Below are 27,192 nucleotides of genomic sequence, written 5' to 3'. Positions count from 1 at the left end.
ATTTGGTGCTGTTCTAAAATCACTGTGCAGTGTGATGCTTTGGATTTGTACTACTTGGGCATTACTTTGCAGTGAGGTACATGTAGTAAAACCACAGAAGAAGTTGCTGATGTGTAGCTTCATTCTTTTTGTTGTGATGCAGGCCATGGAGTGTGAATACTAACTCCTCGATCACACCTACAGTGTCCTTGCGTTTTGGTACATCAGAAGTACATTCATTTCCAATGGAACGCTGTGTTAGCCTTGCAGCGTTGCATTGCAGAGGCAGTTTCAGTGCTTTCTGTGTGGTACATACATTGGATTTATCTAACGAATGCATCAAATTGTGTGCGTAGACAGCTTGACAGAAATGGTAGCAGAAGGTGAATGTTGAACTTTTGTTGCCCACATATCCAGATGACGCTGAATACCATTTGGCGCAATAACACTGTCGGTGTGATCAAGGTGTATGTAAAATGTAGTTTATGACGATAACCTGAGTGCATGCAGCATTAGCCTACCACATATGTCCCTATAACAAATTATTACATCAAGGTATTTTTTACTAAAACTCACTCCATCATTTTTGTTTTACTGCCTTTTGAATAAAAAAAAAACGATTTGTTTTCAACTCCTGAGCGGGGTACATCGGCCTAACAAAGGCAACGTCATACCTTTTTTTAGGAGGAGTCTTCCAGCCGTCAATCATCAAAGTTGTGTCACCGGTGCGAGGAGGAAGGATAAGGAACTCCCGATGACAGAATCTAAACTCTAAACTGGAATAAACCTCGTTTGTCCTCAAGTTATTAGTGAACATTTCGCTTAAAAAGTGAAGTAATCAACGGCGGGCTTGTAGCCTATTAATCATTGGACGATACGTCTACGGATAGTTTGTACGCTACCTTTTACAGCACCGATGTCAGATGCGCCATCTCCATGCGCGACAGGATTGCAGTTTTCTGAAGGAGAGTTTTCGTTTTTTGGGGGGGGTGACGAGTTGGAGACAATTAACTTCATGATGAGAGAACGAACCTGGATTTAGGATTCAAAGACAAGGTAGCTATGATTGTTTACGATAATTAATGGGATTTTATTAGCCATATTGAGAGTTTACTAATCTAGTTTCTCCAATATCCAGTCTGAATATTTCGTTTTCGTCAAACGTATTTCTGATCGCTTGACTCACGTCTTTGCGCCCTCTGTCCATTTCTCTTGGAAATTCGGAGTTCGCTTGTGCGTAGTGGTTGCAACTCAAACATATGTTATCTGTGGAAATCAGTCATATGGTCAAATATTTTCCTAGGTTAATACGCAGACGTCTCGTTTTCTTCATGGGCACATTGCAAGTTTATTTGACTAAGTACGATAAAGAGGAGGAGGAGCATAATGAAACCCGTAGTGGAAATTCCTTCCCGACAATAAGTAGTCTATGCTTCTAAAATACTGTCGAAACCGGCTGTAGAGGTAGTGGATTATCAACAGTCACTCACCAGATGGACAGTTCAGAGGGCAGCGAGTAGGATACAGAACGCTCAGATAGAAAACCAACTTACAGAACAGCTGAGAACTACTCTATACATAAACAACAGGAGAGACCAGACAGACAGCTCTATAGGCTACATTTCTATCGTCAGAGTGTTGCATCCCACACGGAATAAGCAGTAGTAGTTTCCAGAGTTCAGTATCATGAAATGACGTTACTGTAGTAGACTGAGTGTCTCTGGTGCAGTGAGTACAGAACTCTCACATACTTTTGTTGTATAAACAGGCACAGTTCTATACATACCATCTCCTAAAATGTGCACCCCATTGCCACAGTTTAACACCCAAATGGTCTGTTTTTCATGTGCTGTACACGTTAAAATAGGGAATATCCCTTTTTTGAGATAACATAGTTAAATAAACCCTGCTAGCATTTGTCTTTTGGTGACATTTTTACAACCAAGGTCATTTTTTTTACTTTTGAGTCAACCATTACAACTGGAAATGCCTGGCCGTTTGGGGGAGTGTCTAGCAACAGTATCCATAGAATAGACTTGACACATATGTACCTAGTTACAAACCCAGAGTGGAGATGTCCAATAGAGTGACTGTGCTGCATGAAGGGAGCTGTGTATACTGGTAGACAGGGACCAGGAGAAGGATCCAGACAGAGGAAGACTGATCATGAAGGGAGCTGTGTATACTGGTAGACAGGGACCAGTAGAAGGATCCAGGCAGAGGAAGACTGATCATGAAGGCAGCTGTGTATACTGGTAGAAGGATCCAGACAGAGGAGGACTGATTATGAAGGGAGCTGTGTATACTGGTAGACAGGGACCAGTAGGAGGATCCAGGCAGAGGAAGACTGATCATGAAGGGAGCTGTGTATACTGGTAGACAGGGACCAGGAGAAGGATCCAGACAGAGGAAGACTGATCATGAAGGGAGCTGTGTATACTGGTAGACAGGGACCAGGAGAAGGATCCAGACAGAGGAGGACTGATCATGAAGGGAGCTGTGTATACTGGTAGACAGGGACCAGGAGAAGGATCCAGACAGAGGAGGACTGATCATGAAGGGAGCTGTGTATACTGGTAGACAGGGAGCAGGAGAAGGATCCAGACAGAGGAAGACTGATCATGAAGGGAGCTGTGTATACTGGTAGAAGGATCCAGACAGAGGAAGACTGATCATGAAGGGAGCTGTGTATACTGGTAGAAGGATCCAGACAGAGGAAGACTGATTATGAAGGGAGCTGTGTATACTGGTAGACAGGGACCAGTAGGAGGATCCAGGCAGAGGAAGACTGATCATGAAGGGAGCTGTGTATACTGGTAGACAGGGACCAGGAGAAGGATCCAGACAGAGGAAGACTGATCATGAAGGGAGCTGTGTATACTGGTAGACAGGGACCAGGAGAAGGATCCAGACAGAGGAGGACTGATCATGAAGGGAGCTGTGTATACTGGTAGACAGGGACCAGGAGAAGGATCCAGACAGAGGAGGACTGATCATGAAGGGAGCTGTGTATACTGGTAGAAGGATCCAGACAGAGGAAGACTGATCATGAAGGGAGCTGTGTATACTGGTAGAAGGATACAGACAGAGGAAGACTGATCATGAAGGGAGCTGTGTATACTGGTAGAAGGATACAGACAGGAAGACTGATCTGATACAGAGGTAGAGGGAGGAGCCTGAAGCTAACACAGACACACAAGCTGTGAACCAGGGTTCCCAAACCAGGATAACCTGGGAAGACCCAAATACGCTGAAGGTGAAACCCACGTCGCTGCTCTGCTAACAGCTTCCTCCACTGTCCCCCTTAGTGGGAACAAACCAGTAGTCCTCTGACTGCCCTCCTCCACAACTATCAACATGTTATGCTCTAGAAAAGGACCCAATTTGCTAGTTCCGTTAGCAACATTTCAAGTTAGCTGTGAAGTGGTCTTACAGTATGTTATCTGTTACAAAGGCAGACCCAGCTAGATGTAGCAGTTATGTACTAGTCTGGTGTGTTTAGGGCTGAGGAGGCTCACCCTGGCTGACGTTGTGTTTTATGTCAATGACCTGGTATTATTCATATTCAGTTCGTCCTTAGTTTGTTCATCTCGTGTTTCCAGGGTCATTTGTCAGTGAGGGGCTGACCACAGCCGGGGACAGGTAGTTACAACAGCCCCTGTGTCCTCATGCAGCCGGGGACAGGTAGTTACAACAGCCCTCGTGTCCTCATGCAGCCGGGGACAGGTAGTTACAACAGCCCTCGTGTCCTCATGCAGCCGGGGACAGGTAGTTACAACAGCCCTCGTGTCCTCATGCAGCCGGGGACAGGTAGTTACAACAGCCCTCGTGTCCTCATGCAGCCGGGTACAGGTAGTTACAACAGCCCTCGTGTCCTCATGCAGCCGGGGACAGGTAGTTACAACAGCCCCCGTGTCCTCATGCAGCCGGGGAGAGGTAGTTACAACAGCCCTCGTGTCCTCATGCAGCCGGGGAGAGGTAGTTACAACAGCCCTCGTGTCCTCATGCAGCCGGGGACAGGTAGTTACAACAGCCCTCGTGTCCTCATGCAGCCGGGGAAGGTAGTTACAACAGCCCCCGTGTCCTCATGCAGCCGGAGTAGAGCCTTTTAGGGCAGGGCAGCTGGCTGCACTTCCATGGTCAACTGACTCTCAAATTCAGGAATTTAACATGATGACGCAAAGGCAATTAACACCTGACAGAGAGAATATTGTCAGGGTTCACACACACACACACACACACACACACACGTTATGTTCTTCTATCCTCGTGGGGACTTCAAATATATTTCCATTCCAAATCCTATTTTCCCTCATCCTTACCATGAACTTAACCCGTAAACCTAACTCTTAAAGCTAACCCCTTAAACTAATTCTAATTCTAACCCTAACCACTAAACCCTTACACTAATTCTAACCCTAACCACTAAACCCTAACCCCTTACACTAATTCTAACCCTAACCACTAAACCTTAACCCCTTACACTAATTCTAATTCTAACCCTAACCACTAAACCCTAACCCCTTACACTAATTCTAACCCTAACCACTAAACCTTAACCCCTTACACTAATTCTAACCACTAAACCCTAATCCCTTACACTAATTCTAACCACTAAACCCTAATCCCTTACACTAATTCTAACCACTAAACCCTAACCCCTTACACTAATTCTAACCACTAAACCGTAATCCCTTACACTAATTCTAACCACTAAACCCTAATCCCTTACACTAATTCTAACCACTAAACCCTAACCCCTTACACTAATTCTAACCACTAAACCCTAACCCCTTACACTAATTCTAACCACTAAACCCTAACCCCTTACACTAATTCTAACCACTAAACCCTAATCCCTTACACTAATTCTAACCACTAAACCCTAATCCCTTACACTAATTCTAACCACTAAACCCTAATCCCTTACACTAATTCTAACCACTAAACCCTAATCCCTTACACGAATTCTAACCCTAACCACTAAACCCTAATCCCTTACACTAATTCTAACCCTAACCACTAAACCCTAACCTCCTAAATTTAAATTAGCCTTTGTCCTCAGGGTGCTGTGGGAATTGTCAGCACGAGGGTTAATTTTCCTTATTTTACTATCCTTGTGGGGACTTTTGGGGATTTGAATGTCCCAGAACCAGCATGTTCTTCAGTAGAGGTTGGTTGCTCTTATGCAGGTATCTGTGTAAAACACCACTGTAGGACTTTGGTCAGATGTTTTTAATACAAACATACTTAAAATACAGTAGTGACTGTGTCCATTTTTTTTGTCATGTGTATGTGGTCACATGAGGGAATTGAACCCTTGACCTTTGGCTGCTAGCGCCGCTCAGAACCACATGAGTACCACCAATAGGGCTGGGCGATTATGGCCCAAATATCATATTTCTATGGCGATATGTTACTCTGTTTCTATGTTTCTATGTTTCTGAATGAGTTTTATGACTAGTGCCTGGACCCTAGACCGGCAACACATGAATTATAGGTGTTTTTAAATGGTCTTTCTTCATGCTAATGGGTTTTCCACTCAACCCAGCCAGGACAGAACTGACAGCGAAGTAGTCCAATTAGAGTTGAACTTTTCAGTTATTTAACACAGTATAAAAATACCTTTTCTTTTTCTTCTATAGAGGGTATTGTACCAATCTGTAGCTCCATACCTGTATACTGGGACTCGTGATACAGGGTCCTTGTATGTGTCTTCATTCATGTGTATTTTATCCCTCCTGTTATTACTTTGGGAAGGACTCGTAAGGAAAGCATTTCTCGCTGATGTCTAAACCCTTTAGATTCACCACGTGACAAATACATTTTTTTTAAATTACATTTTAATATATCGCCAAGATCTAACCACCAATAGGAGCACAGAGCACATATCTGACTGCCGTCCATACAAGATCTAACCACCAATAGGAGCACACAGCACATATCTGACTGCCGTCCATACAAGATCTAACCACCAATAGGAGCACACAGCACATATCTGACTGCCGTCCATACAAGATCTAACCACCAATAGGAGCACAGAGCACATATCTGACTGCCGTCCATACAAGATCTAACCACCAATAGGAGCACAGAGCACATATCTGACTGCCGTCCATACAAGATCTAACCACCAATAGGAGCACACAGCACATATCTGACTGCCGTCCATACAAGATCTATCCACCAATAGGAGCACAGAGCACATATCTGACTGCCGTCCATACAAGGCTTTGGCTATACTGCACTAGATTGAGACGGATGCTAACTGGATCGAACTGGATTTCTGCATCAGTCAGGCTGAGTATCCTAACGAAGACCTTTTTGAGGAACATCGTGTGACCCGTTTTAGTTCCATCATACCAGACTAAAGGAACAGGGAAGTGTTAAAACGCCTGGTCAATATCATCATCGTTGCCATGTCGTTCCTCTTTTATACACGCGTGCAGACACACAGGAAGTAGGAACCGTTAGAACAGGATGTTTGGTGTCCGTTCTACTAGAGCCAACCATCCTTATTGTTCTTAGAGATGACTTTTATATGAGCTCTGTCTCGTCTAGAGTCATAAAACACAGACACCTTTTGAGGAGAGAGATGATGGTAGGAAATCCTGCTTCCGTGTGTTCTGGTAGAGAGGGCGTGGGGGAGTAACCTTCACTAACATGTCTTGTAAATGTTCATTTGAAAGGTGATTGTTGCGTTAGTCCCACCACCTTCTACTAACAGGTTTTATCCAGTGGCTGTTCAGTGTCTTGTTTGACCGGCCTTCTACTCCCTCACTCTGACTACTTCTGGGGCTGGGTTGAGGCAGCAGGATATTGGGCTTGGGGGAGGGAGAGTGTTTTGGGAAAACACAAACCCATGAGCAAGTGCAGTTCACACACCCTTTAATAATGGTCAGACATGTGGCACAAACACTTGGATGATCAGGACACACACCCTTTAATAATGATGTGGCACAAACACTTGGAAGATCAGGACACACACCCTTTAATAATGATGTGGCACAAACACTTGGAAGATCAGGACACACACCCTTTAATAATGATGTGGCACAAACACTTGGAAGATCAGGACACACACCCTTTAATAATGATGATGCACAAACACTTGGAAGATCAGGACACACTCCCTTTAATAATGATGATGCACAAACACTTGGAAGATCAGGACACACACCCTTTAATAATGATGTGGCACAAACACTTGGAAGATCAGGACACACACCCTTTAATAATGATGTGGCACAAACACTTGGAAGATCAGGACACACACCCTTTAATAATGATGATGCACAAACACTTGGAAGATCAGGACACACTCCCTTTAATAATGATGATGCACAAACACTTGGAAGATCAGGACACACACCCTTTAATAATGATGTGGCACAAACACTTGGAAGATCAGGACACACACCCTTTAATAATGATGTGGCACAAACACTTGGATGATCAGGACACACACCCTTTAATAATGATGATGCACAAACACTTGGATGATCAGGACACACACCCTTTAATAATGATGTGGCACAAACACTTGGATGATCAGGACACACACCCTTTAATAATGATGATGCACAAACACTTGGATGATCAGGACACACACCCTTTAATAATGATGATGCACAAACACTAGGATGATCAGGACACACACCCTTTAATAATGATGATGCACAAACACTTGGAAGATCAGGACACACACCCTTTAATAATGATGATGCACAAACACTTGGAAGATCAGGACACACACCCTTTAATAATGATGATGCACAAACACTTGGAAGATCAGGACACACCCCCTTTTGGAGCGGAGACGGGTGTCAGCTGTATCTGAAGTGTGATAGATGTATTGTGTGTGTCCCAGGCTTCGTCCCAAATGGCATCCTATTCCCTAAATAGTGCACTACTTTTGACTAGGGCTCTAGGGCCCAGTTCTCTAGAACACGTCCACTGAGTGTACAACACATTAACGCCTTCCTAATATTGAGTTTGAGGGTTTCTTGCTCAGTTTTCATGGTCAGGAAACTTCAGCCTTATGGTCATTTTATATTGTTTACTACGTCTTTACTAACATAAGTTATGAGCCCATGTAATTTAGTAATTTGTTAATAATTATATATTTTTATTTACTTAACCACCAATGCAGTTAAGAAAACTGTGTTAAGGGCTTGTAAGGTAAGCATTTCCCTGTAAGGTTTACACCTGTTGTTTACAGCGTATGTGACAACCATTTGATTTAACTATTTAAAGTTAAAACAATTTCTGGGATATCATCTGATCTCTTTCCCGGAGCTGATGGGCAGAATTCCAGAGGTTTTCTAGCACATTCCAGGACTGTATGACTGCTTGTTGTGGTCTGTGTTTCTAGGAATACCATTGGGCCATGTCTGTACAATATTATGGCTGAGTGTGTGTGTCACTTCTGGTACATTTTTAAACGACAAACCTTTTTATTTTGTAATGGATAAAATACCATCAAATTATTGTCCATCTTAATCATAACTGTTCAGATGTAATGTTTAAAAAAACGTTTTCCAAGACCATGAACATTTTTATCATAACTAGTTCTCATTACTGTAACATGTTCATAACCTGGATTTAATTAGTCAATTATTTATGTTTTAAACTATTAGTCATATAAAGAACGATTATCCGGTGAATGAACTCATCCGGATTGACTGACCTTCATGTCTCAAAGTAATGATGCGCTGTCGTTTCTCTTTTCTAATTTGAGCTGTTCTTGCTATAATATGGACTTGGTCTTCTACCAAATAGGGCCATCTTCTGTATACCACCCCTACCTTGTCACAACACAACTGATTGGTTATCTTCTGTACACGCCCCCTACCTTGTCACAACACAACTGATTGGTTAGTTATCTTCTGTACCTTGTCACAACACAACTGATTGGTTATCTTCTGTACACGCCCCCTACCTTGTCACAACACAACTGATTGGTTATCTTCTGTACACGCCCCCTACCTTGTCACAACACAACTGATTGGTTATCTTCTGTATACCACCCCTACCTTAACCAATCAGTTGTGTTGTGACAAGGTAGGTGGCGTGTACAGAAGATAACCAATCAGTTGTGTTGTGACATCTTCTGTACACGCCCCCTACCTTGTCACAACACAACTGATTGGCTCTAACGCATTAAGAAGGAAAGACATTCCACAAATTAACTTTTAACATGGCACACCTGTTAATTGAACATCATTCCAGGTGACTACCTCATGAAGCTGGTTGAGAGAATGCCAAGAGTGTGCAAAGGGTGGCTACTTTTTGAACAATCTCAAATATAAAATGTTTTGATTTGTTTAACACCTTTTTGGTTACATGATTCCATATGTTATTTAATAGCTTTGATGTCTTCACTATTTTACAGTGTAAGAAATGATGAAAAACCCAGGAATGAGTCGGTGTCCAAACGTTTGACTGGTCGTGTAAATATTTTTACGTTCCATTCCCGGAATTATCCCAAAGGGTTAAATGGATATTCTAGATCAGTAAAGTTACTTTAAGATGATTTCATCCTGAAATGCCATTATCACAGATATTTACTTGTATTGGTTTTGTGCTGTAAATGCAACAGAGCTGGAGACCGTGACCAGGTAAACACCTCAGCATGGATTTCTGTAAACCAATATGTCCTTTGTGTGACCCAAACAGTTCCAGGTGCTGACTAACAGATACAACTGTAGGCTATTCAACTAGACCCCAACAGAGTCAACTGTAGGCTATTAAACTAGACCCCAACAGATACAACTGTAGGCTATTAAACTAGACCCCAACAGAGTCAACTGTAGGCTATTAAACTAGACCCCAACAGAGTCAACTGTAGGCTATTAAACTAGACCCCAACAGAGTCAACTGTAGGCTATTAAACTAGACCCCAACAGAGTCAACTGTAGGCTATTCAACTAGACCCCAACAGAGTCAACTGTAGGCTATTCAACTAGACCCCAACAGAGTCAACTGTAGGCTATTAAAATAGACCCCAACAGAGTCAACTGTATCAGTTGCCACTCATTTGTTGGGTAAATCACCAGTGTTTCAGCATCATCTTGTATTCATCTTTGAATGTCAGTGTAATGTCCTCATTAACACAGTTTATATCAACGTCTTGTCAGATGTTTTCCGACCTCAACAGTAGTGTTTTATTTAAACTTTTTAACTAGGCAAGTCGGTTAAGAACAAATACTTATTGACAATGACGGCCTACGAAAAAGGCAAAAGGCCTGCTAAAAATATAGGACAAAATACACATCACGACGAGACAACACAACATGAAGAGAAACACATGACAACACAACATGAAGAGAAACACATGACAACACAACATGAAGAGAAACACATGACAACACGGCATCGTGGCAGCAACACATGACAACACGGCATCGTGGCAGCAACACATGACAACACTGCATCGTGGCAGCAACGCATGACAACACTGCATCGTGGCAGCAACGCATGACAACACTGCATCGTGGCAGCAACGCATGACAACACTGCATCGTGGCAGCAACGCATGACAACACTGCATCGTGGCAGCAACGCATGACAACACTGCATCGTGGCAGCAACGCATGACAACACTGCATCGTGGCAGCAACGCATGACAACACTGCATCGTGGCAGCAACGCATGACAACACTGCATCGTGGCAGCAACGCATGACAACACTGCATCGTGGCAGCAACGCATGACAACACTGCATCGTGGCAGCAACGCATGACAACACTGCATCGTGGCAGCAACGCATGACAACACGGCACCGTGACAACACTGCATCGTGGCAGCAACGCATGACAACACTGCATCGTGGCAGCAACGCATGACAACACTGCATCGTGGCAGCAACGCATGACATCACTGCATCGTGGCAGCAACGCATGACAACACGGCACCGTGACAACACTGCATCATGGCAACAACGCATGACAACACGGCATCATGGCAACAACGCATGACAACACGGCACCATGACAACACTGCATCATGGCAACAACGCATGACAACACTGCATCATGGCAACAACGCATGACAACACTGCATCATGGCAACAACGCATGACAACACTGCATCATGGCAACAACGCATGGCAACACTGCATCATGGCAACACTGCATCATGGCAACACTGCATCATGGCAACACTGCATCATGGCAACACTGCATCATGACAACACTGCATCATGACAACACTGCATCATGACAACACTGCATCATGACAACACTGCATCATGACAACACTGCATCATGACAGCAACACATGACAACACTGCATCATGACAACAACACATGACAACACTGCATCATGACAACAACACATGACAACACGGCATCATGGCAGCAACACAACATGGTATCGGCACAAAACAGGGTACAGACATTATTGGGCCCAGACAACGGCACAAAGGGCAGAAGGTAAAGGCATTACATCATGCAGAGTGTATGATAGTGTAATGTCAGGAAGAGTCCACTTCACAGGTCAACAATTACAACATTGTGCTAAATGTCTCAACATCCAATGAGGGATAAGATGAGCGCCACAAATCAGGAAATGACTTGGTGCTTATCTTTTCTAATCATTTAGGATTGTTGACATACAGCTGGATCTACAAAATAGATCTAAGGATGAGGACATTTGTTGACAGACCACTTTTAAGTTCTGAAAACAAAACGCTTGATTTAAGTGTGTGTGTGTATTATTATTATTATTATAGCCTCTAAATCAGGGAGGTCAACTTTTATAGGCTCACGGATCAACTTCCAGAAACAACCCCCGACCTTTTGGAACACCGAATAGTAGATTAGACCAAGTGCCATTTTGAAGTGTTTGTCCATCAGCAATAGTTCTCTTATGTCTGTCAGTCACTCAGTTAGTCATGTCAGCTACCATGTTTCTGTTGTTGATTTGTACGTTAGTCTCGTAGTGCTGAGTGATTTTTTTTGGCGGGGAGGGGTTATTTAACAACTAATTGACCGACATCGGTTCAGTTACTTGAATTCCATCTTAGTTTTTTGTGTGAGCCCAGCGCTAGACTTCATTCACCAGAGAAATCAAGTCAAGAATGATGTGGGACGCCGGGCTGCAGGGAGTTGATTTCATTAAGAAAACATTCACCCCAGTTCAGTGGAGAAACTTTAACTAATTACAATGACCATAATCCTTTGCGGCAGTTTTTCCCAGCTCTGAGAGGAAGAGGCGACCCGAGAAGTTTCACTTTCGCCAAAATCTGGCCTAAATAAGCCCAATGCATTTATATAGGCTTATATTGAACATGGATTTGTCACCTGCCTTCCTGCCTTTGGGAGAACGACTCCCATGAGCGTCTCCTCATGGTAAACACTTCTCTGGATGGATAGGCCTATGAGCGTCTCCTCATGGTAAACACTTCTCTGGATGGATAGGCCTATGAGCGTCTCCTCATGGTAAACACTTCTCTGGATGGATAGGCCTATGAGCGTCTCCTCATGGTAAACACTTCTCTGGATGGATAGGCCTATGAGCGTCTCCTCATGGTAAACACTTCTCTGGATGGATAGGCCTATGAGCGTCTCCTCATGGTAAACACTTCTCTGGATGGATAGGCCTATTCGCGTCTCCTCATGGTAAACACTTCTCTGGATGGATAGGCCTATGAGCGTCTCCTCATGGTAAACACTTCTCTGGATGGATAGGCCTATGAGCGTCTCCTCATGGTAAACACTTCTCTGGATGGATAGGCCTACACTTTATTTATGCCTGCTACGTTATGTTATTTACACAGACTTCGAGAGAGCAATGAACACAACGACGAGAGAGAGGGACGGACACAACGACGAGAGAGAGGGACGGACACAACGACGAGAGAGAGGGACGGAGATGACAGTTTTTGAAAGTGTACCTCATCTACATTGAAGAACTAGTGAAAGGATTTTGTCAGAATTATTTCATATACATTTTCCTAATTCATAGTAATTTTCTATTTGGACCTGACAGACAATTGAATGTTCATTAATAATTTTGGCTTTGGAATTTCCATTAAAAAGCTAAAATCATTAATGTCATTATTTCATAATACATTTATGGAAAAAAATGTACTTCCAGGATACGTCCACCATATTCCTGAGACCGTCACATGATTCACTTCCTGGATACGTCCACCATATTCCTGAGACCGTCACATGATTCACTTCCTGGATACGTCCACCATATTCCTGAGACGGTCACATGATTCACTTCCTGGATACGTCCACCATATTGCTGAAACCGTCACATGATTTCCAATAAGTCCAGATGGAGAAGAGATGATGCACAATGGGAGAATCTCAATTGCATACTCCTCACATCCTCTCGTAATCTCCCTCCTCGCTTCCTTCTCAAAACCCATTGGAGGAGAAGGTCAGAGGGGAGAGACATCTGGCTTTCTCATCCAAAGGGTTTTTGAGGAGGAGAGAGGACGCGAGGAGTATCTAATTGAGATCCTCCCATTGTCTGGCTGGACAACTCTCCTAACAAGCTTCATTCAGCATGACATCCTTCTGCTTAGACTCCAGTTGCATTGCACACGATGAAAAATGATATTTTGCATTTCAAACTAATCCATTTTATTATTCTTCATCAGCCAACAGCCAGAGCAGTATTATGGTCAGAGGTAATGAGGGTGTGTGTTTGAGTTAGACTTCCTTCCTGCTGTTATCTTGTATAATTGTTTAATGAGGACTTTGGCTGCGACTCCAGTCTTCAGAGACTGATTTAGGGCTTATTCAAGTTGAAGAGAGTTCTAGCAGAGGCACCGTGATGAGATTCAAATGTACATAATATTGACATAACTTTTCAATTTACATTAGCAACGGACTCTCCTGTGCCTGCCGAGAGAGTGTTTGGGGGCTTGGCAACGGACGTTCTTGCGCTGTAGTTTTAAAATGTACTGTAAATATCCCAGTAACGAAGGCAACTTTTCATCTCAACCATATATTTATTTTTTACTTTTTTAAATTTCACCTTTTTATATAACCAGGTAGGCTAGTTGAGAACACCTTTATATAACCAGGTAGGCTAGTTGAGAACACCTTTATATAACCAGGTAGGCTAGTTGAGAACACCTTTATATAACCAGGTAGGCTAGTTGAGAACACCTTTATATAACCAGGTAGGCTAGTTGAGAACACCTTTATTTAACCAGGTAGGCTAGTTGAGAACAAGTTCTCATTTGCAACTGTGACCTGGCCAAGATAAAGCATAGCAGTTCGACACAAACAACACCACAGAGTTACACATGGAGTAAACAATAAACAAGCCAATAACACAAACAAGGAAAGGCGGCCAAATGAGGTGTTGGCTTTGGGGTTGATCAGTGAGATACACCCGCTGGAACGTGCTCTACGGGAGGGTGTTGTTATGGTGACCAGTGAACTGACATCAGGCAGAGCTTTACCTAGCGTAGACTTATAGATGACCTGGAGCCAGTGGGTCTGGCGACGAATATGTAGCGAGGGCCAGCCGAGTAGAGCATACAGGTCGCAGTGGTAGTTGTATAAGGTGATTTGGTAACAAAACGGATGGCACTATGATAGACTGCATCCAGTTTACTGAGTAGAGTGTTGGAAGCTATTTTGTAGATGCCATGGCCGAAGTCGAGGATCGGTAGGATAGTCAGTTTTACTAGGGTAAGTTTGGAGGCGTGAGTGAAGGAGGCTTTGTTGCGAAATAGAAAGCCGAATCTAGATTTGATTTTGTATTGGAGATGTTTATGAGTCTGGAAGGAGAGTTGGAGATGTTTAACATGAGTCTGGAAGGAGAGTTTACAGTCTAGCCAGTCACCTAGGTATTTATAGTTGTCCACATATTCTAGGTCGGAACAGTCCAGGGTGGTGATGCTAGGCGGGCGGGTGCGGGCAGCGAACGGTTAAAAAGCATGCAGGTGGAGGCCACGGAAGGAGTGTTGTATGGCATTGAAGCTCGTTTGGAGGTTAGTTAACACAGTGTCCAAAGAAGGGCCAGATGTATACAGAATGGTGTCGTCTGAGTAGAGGTGGGTCAGGGAATCACCCGCAGCAAGAGCGACATCATTGATGTATACAGAGAAAAGAGTCGGCCCGAGAATTGAACCCTGTGGTACCCCCATAGAGACTGCCAGAGGTCCGGACAACATGCCCTCCGATTTGACACTCTGTCTGCAAAGTAGTTGGTGAACCAGGCGAGGCAGTCGTCAGAAAAACCAAGGCTATTGAGTCTGCCGATAAGAATGTGGTGATTGACAGAGTCGAAAGCCTTGGCCAGGTCGATGAAGTACTGTGCAGCCGTCTATCTTTTTTCGATGGCGGTTATGATATCGTTTAGTACCTTGAGCGTGGCTGAGGTGCACCCGTGACCGGCTCGGAAGCAGGAGGAAGCATGGCCAGCCATTGAGAAATGCTTATTGAAATGTTCAATTATAATGGATTTATCAGTGGTGACCGTGTTACCTAGCCTCAGTGCAGTGGGCAGCTGGGAGGAGGTGCTCTTGTTCTCTATGGACTTTAGTGTCCCAGTTGGAGCTACAGGATGCAAATTTCTGCTTGAAAACGCTAGCCTTTGCTTTCCTGACTGACTGCGTGTATTGGTTCCTGACTTCCCTGAACAGTTGCATATCGCGGGGACTATTCGATGCTATGGCAGTCCGCCACAGGATGTTAAACTCTTCACAAGCATGTGCAAACAATTAAAGTGTTCATATTCTCATCCATAACGTTACACTCATTACTTTTTACCTTCAAGACGAGAGCACAGTTACTAAAGCGAACAAAGTCTTCGTCAAGTAACGTTAGCCGATCAAACATGAGTGATTAGCCCCCCCCGCTCCTCATACAAATATAAGGTACAGTAGGCCTACCTTACAACTATATAAGGTACAGTAGGCCTACCTTACAACTATATAAGGTACAGTAGGCCTACCTTACAACTATATAAGGTACAGTAGGCCTACCTTACAACTATATAAGGTACAGTAGGCCTACCTTACAACTATATAAGGTACAGTAGGCCTACCTTACAACTATATAAAGTACAGTAGGCCTACCTTACAACTATATAAAGTACAGTAGGCCTACCTTACAACTATATAAGGTACAGTAGGCCTACCTTACAACTATATAAGGTACAGTAGGTCTACCTTACAACTATATAAGGTACAGTAGGCCTACCTTACAACTATATAAGGTACAGTAGGCCTACCTTACAACTATATAAGGTACAGTAGGCCTACCTTACAACTATATAAGGTACAGTAGGCCTACCTTACAACTATATAAGGTACAGTAGGCCTACCTTACAACATTAGAACAAACCAGGCTTCATTTTGATCCATATCATGCTAGTCATTCCATATAAAGTAATAAGGTAGAGTAAACTCTGACTGAAAACGTGGGTAATTCGGTGTGAGGTGACATCAGCTGTTTTACATGGCTCACTGCAGCCAGACGAATCACTGAGGACTCTTTTTTAATTTATTTTTACCTACTGCAAAAAATGTCAATGTAACCGACTGTTATGTTATTGCAATTTCAGTTAAAATCTCAATAAAACAAGCCTCTCATCAATACATTTACTCTGCTATTAAGATGTTTTACTGTAGCAGAGCTCAATGAGACCGTTCTGTTTCCCCTGCTCTGCTCTGAGGGGAGTGACTGGAGGAAGGCTCACCCATAACCTCCGGCGCTAGTGGTCGAGACCGTTCTGTTTCCGCTGCCCTGCCCTGAGGGGAGTGACTGGAGGAAGGCTCACCCATAACCTCCGGCGCTAGTGGTCGAGACCGTTCTGTTTCCGCTGTCCTGCTCTGAGGGGAGTGACTGGAGGAAGGCTCACCCATAACCTCCGGCGCTAGTGGTCGAGACCGTTCTGTTTCCGCTGCCCTGCTCTGAGGGGAGTGACTGGAGGAAGGCTCACCCATAACCTCCGGCGCTAGTGGTCGAGACCGTTCTGTTTCCGCTGTCCTGCTCTGAGGGGAGTGACTGGAGGAAGGCTCACCCATAACCTCCGGCGCTAGTGGTCGAGACCGTTCTGTTTCCGCTGTCCTGCTCTGAGGGGAGTGACTGGAGGAAGGCTCACCCATAACCTCCGGCGCTAGTGGTCGAGACCGTTCTGTTTCCGCTGCCCTGCTCTGAGGGGAGTGACTGAAGGAAGGCTCACCCATAACCTCCGGCGCTAGTGGTCGAGACCGTTCTGTTTCCGCTGCCCTGCTCTGAGGGGAGTGACTGGAGGAAGGCTCACCCATAACCTCCGGCGCTAGTGGTCGAGACAGAGGAAATGCTCAAGTTTACGTTACAGCAATGTCTCTGGAATCTCCTGAAAGGACTAGTTTACGTTACAGTAATGTCTCTGGAATCTCCTGAAAGGACTAGTTGACTATTTTACAACTTGACGTTAGATGGTTCCTCACCCTGAAGGTAGTAGATAAACCAGGAGAAACTGTCATCCATGGTTCAGTACTCTTTAAACAGCCATTACTAACTTCAGCTAACTTTAGCCACCACTAGCTAACAACCAATGGACATGATGGGGGCAACTAGGTGGGGACTAAAATGGAAATAGGTCTTGGCCTAAATTCACAAAACATCTCAGAGGGGAGGGGGTGGGGTGCGAGAGTGTGTCTGACTCACTGCCATCAGTCTGACAGTGTGTGAATAGTGTTGGTGTGCTGACACAAACCTAGACCTAGACCTCATCTCTTCACCACATACACATACATAGTAGGGTTACACACGTACAGTAGGGTTACACACGCACAGTAGGGTTACACACACGCACAGTAGGGTTACACACACGCACAGTAGGGTTACACACACGCACAGTAGGGTTACACACACGCACAGTAGGGTTACACACACGCACAGTAGGGTTACACACACGCACAGTAGGGTTACACACACGCACAGTAGGGTTACACACACGCACAGTAGGGTTACACACACGCACAGTAGGGTTACACACACAAACGTGTAGAGTAGGGTTACACACATAAACATGTAGAGTAGGGTTACACATGTGTATAGTAGGGTTACACGCTTTAGGCCAGGGCGGTATACCGGGATATTTGGAAATAGGAATGATTTCTTTCCAAAACCGTCGATGTTAAGTATTTCTTTTAAAGTGTTATTTTTATAATTTTATAATTAATTTTATATATTTTTTATAAATGTGACTTTTTAAGGAAATACCTGAAGTCACCTTGTGAAATACGTTAGGAGATAAAGAAGATTGTGTCCTTCATTTCACCGATCACCATTTTTCGTTGTGAAGCATAGCGCTAGTCCCCAGTCATGTGGTGTTTGTTTACAAGCACACGACGAGAGACCCCGGGAGTCAGGTGATGTAGTTACATTACGCAATTCACAACTAAATGTTTGCCAGCTAGATACCTTAGTTGATAACTGTCTAAAATGTGCTAAATACTCTGCAGTCGTGCATTTTGGATTGCTAATTTAGTAGCTAGTTAGCGAAGTGGTTAAGCTTCTTCCAAAATCAAGTTTCGCTTGGTAACAGCTGATAATCCCCTCCTGGATCAAGAGCCTTTCTGTTTATTTGTTTTGTGTTTGTGCAGCAATCTGTGAGTAGCATTTTTGAGTTCCTTGTAGAACTTTGAGCTGGGATGTCTGTCCTGCTTAATCAATGCGCTCATTAGCATTTAGTTAGCATTCTCTATGGGATTTTACATGTACTTGTTAGCATTGCTAACCTTTGGATTACAGTAGCAACCCCTAGTGTTCAGTGCCGGTATTACTGGATATCCCATTATGGCACAAGGTCGGTATGACAGTCTGGATACCTCCCAAGCCTAGTAGGGTTTAACATGGGTAACCAGGATCACGGACTGTTCTGGGATCACTTTTCACATGTCCCAGAGTGTGTGCTGTACATAGTCTATCGGTAAATAGCCCACCCATTTTTACCTACCTCATCCCCATACTGTTTTTATTTATTTACTTTTCTGCTCTTTTGCACACCAATATCTCTACCTGTACATGACCATCTGATCATTTATCACTCCAGTGTTAATCTGCAAAATTGTAATTATTTGCCTACCTCCTCATGCCTTTTGCACACAATGTATATAGACTCTCTTTTTTTTCTACTGTGTTATTGACTTGTTAATTGTTTACTCCATGTGTAACTCTGTGTTGTCTGTTCACACTGCTATGCTTTGTCTTGGCCAGGTCGCAGTTGCAAATGAGAACTTGTTCTCAACTAGCCTACCTGGTTAAATAAAGGTGTTCTCAACTAGCCTACCTGGTTAAATAAAGGTTAAATAAAAAAATTAAATAAATAATAGTGCGTGGCTGCCTGCCTTTTCTTGCTGACCCCTCTTGTTTGCTCAGAAAGCCAATAAGTTAATGATTATCACAGTTCTATGTACCCTGCTGTCGAGCACGAGAGCAGGACCATCATGCAACAACATGTCTAGGTGGCACTGAAATGAGAGTCCACAGAATGTCTGATTGATTGTAGATAACAGAAGCCCTCAGCATGTAAATAACAGAAGCCCTCAGCAGTGGTAGAATGAAAGAAATTATGCAAGAATTTAGACTCAGACTTAGTCTGAGAATAATATTAGCTTCTTTCTCGTTCTGTGTGTTAGAGAACAGCTTAGTTCTGAACAGTGTCTCATACTGTTCCTGGTCATCTCGATCGTGGTGTTGACACACAGTTGGTCTTTCTTGCCTACAGGTTGCTGCCGCACCCCTCCCCCTCTGTGTCCCATTGGCTGCTGTTCCCCAGGGGGTGGGACTCAGTATGGGTTAAGAGCTGTGAGGCCAGACTGAGAGGACAGTGAAGCCTGACACACTCCACCCGCCACACAGGTAAGACCAACTCCTGTTACACACACAGAGAGAGAGAGAGACTCCACCCACCTACACAGGTAAGACCAACTCCTGTTACACACACAGAGAGAGAGAGAGACTCCACCCACCTACACAGGTAAGACCAACTCCTGTTACACACACAGAGAGGGAGACTCCACCCACCTACACAGGTAAGACCAACTCCTGTTACACACACAGAGAGGGAGACTCCACCCACCTACACAGGTAAGACCAACTCCTGTTACACACACAGAGAGGGAGACTCCACCCACCTACACAGGTAAGACCAACTCCTGTTACACACACAGAGAGGGAGACTCCACCCACCTACACAGGTAAGACCAACTCCTGTTACACACACACAGAGGGAGACTCCACCCACCTACACAGGTAAGACCAACTCCTGTTACACACACAGAGAGGGAGACTCCACCCACCTACACAGGTAAGACCAACTCCTGTTACACACACAGAGAGGGAGACTCCACCCACCTACACAGGTAAGACCAACTCCTGTTACACACACAGAGAGAGAGACTCCACCCACCTACATAGGTAAGACCAACTCCTGTTACACACACAGAGAGGGAGACTCCACCCACCTACACAGGTAAGACCAACTCCTGTTACACACACAGAGAGAGAGAGAGACTCCACCCACCTACACAGGTAAGACCAACTGTTATGCTCACAGGTAAAAGAACATTAGACAGTCAATGCAATAAAGATTGCTTGTGTACTATAGGTGTGAGGGGAGGATGGCTGAGAGGGAGAGAATGAAGAAGAGGGAGGATGAGAGGACACAGGGGGCCTGAAGGCACTGGGGCAGAAGTGTTGCTAGGAGACAGTGGAACTGAAACACAAGACAGCGAAAGGGTAGAACGAGGGAGAGATGAGGAAGAAAGATAAAGGACACCTGGAAGTAGAGAGGGGAAGAGAGTGGGGGAGGGTTATGGTGGGTAAGAGGAGGTCATTGTGTTTCAATGAGAGAAGTACTCTGAGAAGGGTTAGTGGGGGAGGGAGAGAGCCTGCTTTCAGCCTTGCTCAGGTGGGTTGTTCTGCTCATTCCAACTCGAATAGCAAGAGAAGAATGTAAATATTTGATTTTGTCCGAACAGGAATCCTGTCTTTTTGTGTGTGATGATGACCAGGTCTTAGTGTTGTATTGAACTGCTGCTGTGTTCTATGTTCTTATCAACTAAATCAAAGCAAATGTTGAGCCTCAGCTTTAATGCAAATGAGTCACCCAATTTTTGCATGTCACTGATGTCAGTAGAGACAATAACTCTAGTAAATGAAGTAACCCAGTGATGGTGTCAGACAATAACTAGTAAATGAAGAACCCAGGGATGGTGTCAGACAGTAGAGATAATAACTAGTAAATGAAGTCACCCAGGGATGGTGTCAGACAATAACTGGTCAATTAAGTAACCCAGGGATGGTGTCAGATAATAACAAGTAAATGAAGTCACCCAGGGATGGTGTCGGATAATAACTAGTAAATGAAGTCACCCAGGGATGGTGTCAGACAATAACTGGTCAATGAAGTAACCCAGGGATGGTGTCAGATAATAACTAGTAAATGAAGTCACCCAGGGATGGTGTCAGATAATAACTAGTAAATGAAGTCACCCAGGGATGGTGTCGGATAATAACTAGTAAATGAAGTCACCCAGGGATGGTGTCAGACAATAACTGGTCAATGAAGTAACCCAGGGATGGTGTCAGATAATAACTAGTAAATGAAGTCACCCAGGGATGGTGTCAGACAATAACTAGTAAATGAACTAACCCAGTGATGGTGTCAGTAGAGATAATAACTAGTAAATGAACTAACCCAGTGATGGTGTCAGTAGAGATAATAACTAGTAAATGAACTAACCCAGGGAAAAGGAAGTGAGTCTATAAAGGTTTTATAGACTCTGTTTTGAAAAGCCAAAATCTTCAGGATCCCATCCTGTCTTACTCTGTTGAGTCACTCTGAGATGAGGTCCAGATTAGTGAGGGGGGGGTTTAGGGGAGGAGGAGGTTTAGGGAGGGAGGTGGGTGTGTTGAGGGGGAGGGGTGTATGTTTGTGCCCCCACACCCACATCCTTGTGGTTATGATTCCACCTTGGTTGGCTGTATCAGCTGTGCTCTTGTAGGGTTGGAAGCCAAAGCTGCACAGCCAATATCTCTCCTAGGTTGTGCAGTTGTCATCAGTCAGACTAGGACCACAGATTAGGATCACGAGGGCTCTCTGGAATATAAAGCACATGATCAGTGATTCGCTGCCTAGAAACATTGAATTTCCCTAAATAACCTTTCCAACTTTCCTGAAGGACTTTCTGGCCATTTCAAAATAAATATTTCAAATGTTCAAATTGACCCATAGGTCTCCATCTTAGAGTCAAGCAGATTTTGAATAAATTGTAGATTTGAATAAATTGTAGATTTGAATCAATTGTAGATTTGCAGTCTGATTACCATTCATCTGAAATTGCTCATGCATTCTGTGGAGGCATTATTCTGGAGCATTGATTCTTAGAAACCTGTGTTCTCTTGAAGTGAAGCCATTACACCCACCCCCCCTCCCCCGAGTCCTTAAAGTAGAATGAACATGTGGGCTATTTGTAGTCATGTGTTTTTGCACTAACTGGCCATATTAACTCAGGGGGAGATTTCCATCCTATTCAATGTTTTTATGTAGTTTTTTTTACCTTTATTGAACCAGGCAAGTCAGTTAAAGAACAAATTCTTATGTTCAATGACGGCCTAGGAACAGTGGGTTAACTGGTCTAGGAACAGTGGGTTAACTGGTCTAGGAACAGTGGGTTAACTGGTCTAGGAACAGTGGGTTAACTGGTCTAGGAACAGTGGGTTAACTGGTCTAGGAACAGTGGGTTAACTGGTCTAGGAACAGTGGGTTAACTGGCCTAGGAACAGTGGGTTAACTGCCTGTTCAGGGGCAGAACGACAGATTTGTACCTTGTCAGCTCGGGGGTTTGAACTTGCAACCTTTCAGTTACTAGTCCAACACTCTAACCACTAGGCTACCTGCCGTCCCTACACTCTAACCACTAGGCTACCTGCCGTCCCTACACTCTAACCACTAGGCTACCTGCCGTCCCTACACTCTAACCACTAGGCTACCTGCCGTCCCTACACTCTAACCACTAGGCTACCTGCCGTCCCTACACTCTAACCACTAGGCTACCCTTCCGTCCCTACACTCTAACCACTAGGCTACCTGCCGTCCCTACACTCTAACCACTAGGCTACCTGCCGTCCCTACACTCTAACCACTAGGCTAGTTGACCACTAATTTGTGTGTAAAGCATTTTGTTGCATTGTGCATATGACAAATAAACAAACTTGAATGTGTCCCCTCATCTCTCTCCTCTTCCTCGTCTATATCTCTCTCCTCTCCCTCGTCTATATCTCTCTCCTCTCCCTCGTCTATATCTCTCTCCTCTCCCTCGTCTATATCTCTCTCCTCTCCCTCGTCTATATCTCTCTCCTCTCCCTCGTCTATATCTCTCTCCTCTCCCTCGTCTATCTCTCTCTCCTCTCCCTCGTCTATCTCTCTCTCCTCTCCCTCGTCTATCTCTCTCTCCTCTCCCTCGTCTATCTCTCTCTCCTCTCCCTCGTCTATCTCTCTCTCCTCTCCCTCGTCTATCTCTCTCTCCTCTCCCTCGTCTATCTCTCTCTCCTCTCCCTCGTCTATCTCTCTCTCCTCTCCCTCGTCTATCTCTCTCTCTTCTCCCTCCCTCTAGGTGGCTAGAGATCAGAGGTCGTAGCTAGAGGTCATGGCGGGCCTGAGGAGAAAGCTGAAGTTTCTGGTGACGTTGATGACGGTCAATCTCTTCATCTTCATCCTAGTGTTCCACGGAGGAGGAGGAGGACAGGACAAGGGACACAACAAGGTGAGAGGGGACAGGACAAGAGACACGACAAGGTGAGAGGGGACAGGACAAGGGACACAACAAGGTGAGGAGGAGGGGACAGGACAAGGTGAATAGGGGACAGGACAAGGTGAATAGGGGACAGGACAAGGTGAATAGGGGACAGGACAAGGTGAATAGGGGACAGGACAAGGTGAATAGGGGACAGGACAAGGTGAATAGGGGACAGGACAAGGTGAATAGGGGACAGGACAAGGTGAATAGGGGACAGGACAAGGTGAATAGGGGACAGGACAAGGTGAATAGGGGACAGGACAAGGTGAATAGGGGACAGGACAAGGTGAATAGGGGACAGGACAAGGTGAATAGGGGACAGGACAAGGTGAATAGGGGACAGGACAAGGTGAATAGGGGACAGGACAAGGTGAATAGGGGACAGGACAAGGTGAATAGGGGACAGGACAAGGTGAATAGGGGACAGGACAAGGTGAATAGGGGACAGGACAAGGGACACAAGGTGAGGAGGGGACAGGACAAGGTGAAGAGGGGACAGGACAAGGGACAGAACAAGGTGAGGAGGGGGCACCACAAGGTGAGGAGGGGGCACCACAAGGTGAAGACAAAGGGTGGGGGGGAGGTGACAGGACAATATTCATTGTGATGTAGAACTGCTTCTCTGACCTCTCCTCGGGGACCCCCAGAAGTCTCACAATGTTTTTGTATCACTGAACCATCTGCCCTGATTCACACTAATCAAGGGCTTGATGATTAACTAATGACTGGAGGTGAACTTGACAGTTCATGCAGCTTTAGTATTCTGATCAGAGTGTTCTGGACACATCATGTATCCACGTGTAAATGTGTCTACCGGGTCACAGTGTGTCACAATCCCCTTTTCCTGCTCTATATTCCATTTCCACTATGCATCCTACCAACAGAGCCCACTGTACGCGCTTTCAGTAGCCTGATCTACGTCTGTTACGTTCCCCAGTTTCTGTGTTGTGAGTTTGTATGTTCATTTGAAGAAATAACTTCCTGGATTCCAAGCAGCTGATTGGTCAGCCCCATGGTGGATTGAGCTCTGACCCCTCCCTCTCGTCAGGGGATACAGCTTGTCTCTCCAATCACCAACTCCTTCTCCAGCTTGATAAAAGCCAGTGTTCCTTTGTCAGGGAGAAACAGCTTCTCTTTATGTCCTGTGTTGATTGTTGTGGCGGTCAGTAAAAGTAGTGTGGATATTATTTTGTAGCCACTCCTTCCGGGGTCTGTGTCTGCCAATAGGACTTCGTGGTTTTGGTTATTGAAATTGTTCACTTAAAGTATAATTAATTTTTCTGTTTCATTTGTTCCCGGGTGGGGGGCACCTTGGGAACGTTTAGGCAAGAGGCCTGCGGGTATACGTGACCCGTAGTATTGAATCTGTCTATGGACAAGAGGTAAGACCTGGGTGGACCACCACCTGTATTCTGGTTAGCGCGCCAGGCGGTGCTGAAGGTTAGGTAAGAGGTGGGGAGGCGGGGTAAGAGGTGGGGACTCTAACTTTTAACTTTATTTTCTTTGGTCCAGCCCCTTTTCCCCACCTTACCGTGTGAAGGAAGAATAAATTCCCTGTAAACAGTGTTTTTCTCTGCCTATGTCCACCTTCTCTGCACCTCCGATCACCATACTGTTACCCTCCACGGGGGCTGAGATGTAGCAGGGTGTTGTGTTTCACTCCACTGGGAGCTGAGATGTAGCAGGGTGTTGTGTTTCACTCCACTGGGAGCTGAGATGTAGCAGGGTGTTGTGTTTCACTCCACTGGGGGCTGAGATGTAGCAGGGTGTTGTGTTTCACTCCACTGGGGGCTGAGATGTAGCAGGGTGTTGTGTTTCACTCCACTGGGGGCTGAGATGTAGCAGGGTGTTGTGTTTCACTCCACTGGGGGCTGAGATGTAGCAGGGTGTTGTGTTTCACTCCACTGGGGGCTGAGATGTAGCAGGGTGTTGTGTTTCACTCCACTGGGGGCTGAGATGTAGCAGGGTGTTGTGTTTCACTCCACTGGGGGCTGAGATGTAGCAGGGTGTTGTTTCACTCCACGAGGGGCTGAGATGTAGCAGGGTGTTGTTTCACTCCACGAGGGGCTGAGATGTAGCAGGGTGTTGTGTTTCACTCCACTGGGAGCTGAGATGTAGCAGGGTGTTGTGTTTCACTCCACTGGGAGCTGAGATGTAGCAGGGTGTTGTTTCACTCCACTGGGAGCTGAGATGTAGCAGGGTGTTGTTTCACTCCACTGGGAGCTGAGATGTAGCAGGGTGTTGTTTCACTCCACTGGGAGCTGAGATGTAGCATGGTGTTGTGTTAATCACGATACTGTTACCCTCCACTGGGGGCTGAGATGTAGCAGGGTGTTGTTTCACTCCACTGGGAGCTGAGATGTAGCAGGGTGTTGTGTTTCACTCCACTGGGAGCTGAGATGTAGCAGGGTGTTGTTTCACTCCACTGGGAGCTGAGATGTAGCAGGATGTTGTTTCACTCCACTGGGGGCTGAGATGTAGCAGGGTGTTGTTTCACTCCACTGGGAGCTGAGATGTAGCAGGGTGTTGTGTTAATCACGATACTGTTACCCTCCACTGGGGGCTGAGATGTAGCAGGGTGTTGTTTCACTCCACTGGGAGCTGAGATGTAGCAGGGTGTTGTGTTTCACTCCACTGGGGGCTGAGATGTAGCAGGGTGTTGTGTTTCACTCCACTGGGGGCTGAGATGTAGCAGGGTGTTGTTTCACTCCACGAGGGGCTGAGATGTAGCAGGGTGTTGTGTTTCACTCCACTGGGGGCTGAGATGTAGCAGGGTGTTGTGTTTCACTCCACTGGGGCTGAGATGTAGCAGGGTGTTGTTTCACTCCACTGGGAGCTGAGATGTAGCAGGGTGTTGTGTTTCACTCCACTGGGAGCTGAGATGTAGCAGGGTGTTGTGTTTCACTCCACTGGGAGCTGAGATGTAGCAGGGTGTTGTTTCACTCCACTGGGGGCTGAGATGTAGCAGGGTGTTGTTTCACTCCACTGGGGGCTGAGATGTAGCAGGGTGTTGTTTCACTCCACTGGGGGCTGAGATGTAGCAGGGTGTTGCGTTACCCTCCACGGGGGGCTGAGATGTAGCAGGGTGTTGTGTTACCCTCCACGGGGGGCTGAGATGTAGCAGGGTGTTGCGTTACCCTCCACGGGGGGCTGAGATGTAGCAGGGTGTTGTGTTACCCTCCACGGGGGGCTGAGATGTAGCAGGGTGTTGCGTTACCCTCCACGGGGGGCTGAGATGTAGCAGGGTGTTGCGTTACCCTCCACGGGGGGCTGAGATGTAGCAGGGTGTTGCGTTCCCCCCTCCAACGTACGTAACAACGTCCAAAACCTCCTGAAGTGGTCAGCCAGATCGGAACACAGTCAGACCACAAAGCCACTCGTTTAGACCCGTCTTTTCAATGTGATCCTTGTATTCTGATAGCAGAAGTCACATCTAAGTG

The 27,192-nt window shown here is 45.3% G+C and overlaps 1 protein-coding gene across 1 annotated transcript in view; it reads left to right on the top strand.

Moving 5' to 3' along the window:
• The first annotated feature begins 669 nt into the window (after positions 1 to 669).
• The window catches only part of LOC116359702 (N-acetyllactosaminide beta-1,3-N-acetylglucosaminyltransferase 2-like), a 37,948-nt gene continuing 11,425 nt past the window's right edge, over positions 670 to 27,192 (top strand). Inside the window, exons 1-3 of the mRNA XM_031813009.1 lie at positions 670 to 1,035; positions 19,678 to 19,811; positions 23,570 to 23,719. Coding sequence (XP_031668869.1) covers positions 23,603 to 23,719 — 117 coding nt within the window. The 5' untranslated portion in view covers positions 670 to 1,035; positions 19,678 to 19,811; positions 23,570 to 23,602. The remainder of the gene's footprint in view (positions 1,036 to 19,677; positions 19,812 to 23,569; positions 23,720 to 27,192) is intronic.

This window comes from Oncorhynchus kisutch, unplaced genomic scaffold (genome assembly GCF_002021735.2).
Source record: "Oncorhynchus kisutch isolate 150728-3 unplaced genomic scaffold, Okis_V2 Okis04b-Okis11a_hom, whole genome shotgun sequence".
Classification (NCBI taxonomy): domain Eukaryota; kingdom Metazoa; phylum Chordata; class Actinopteri; order Salmoniformes; family Salmonidae; genus Oncorhynchus; species Oncorhynchus kisutch.
Note: the sequence above shows the minus strand (reverse complement) of the source record. Positions and strands in the feature narration are given on the sequence as shown.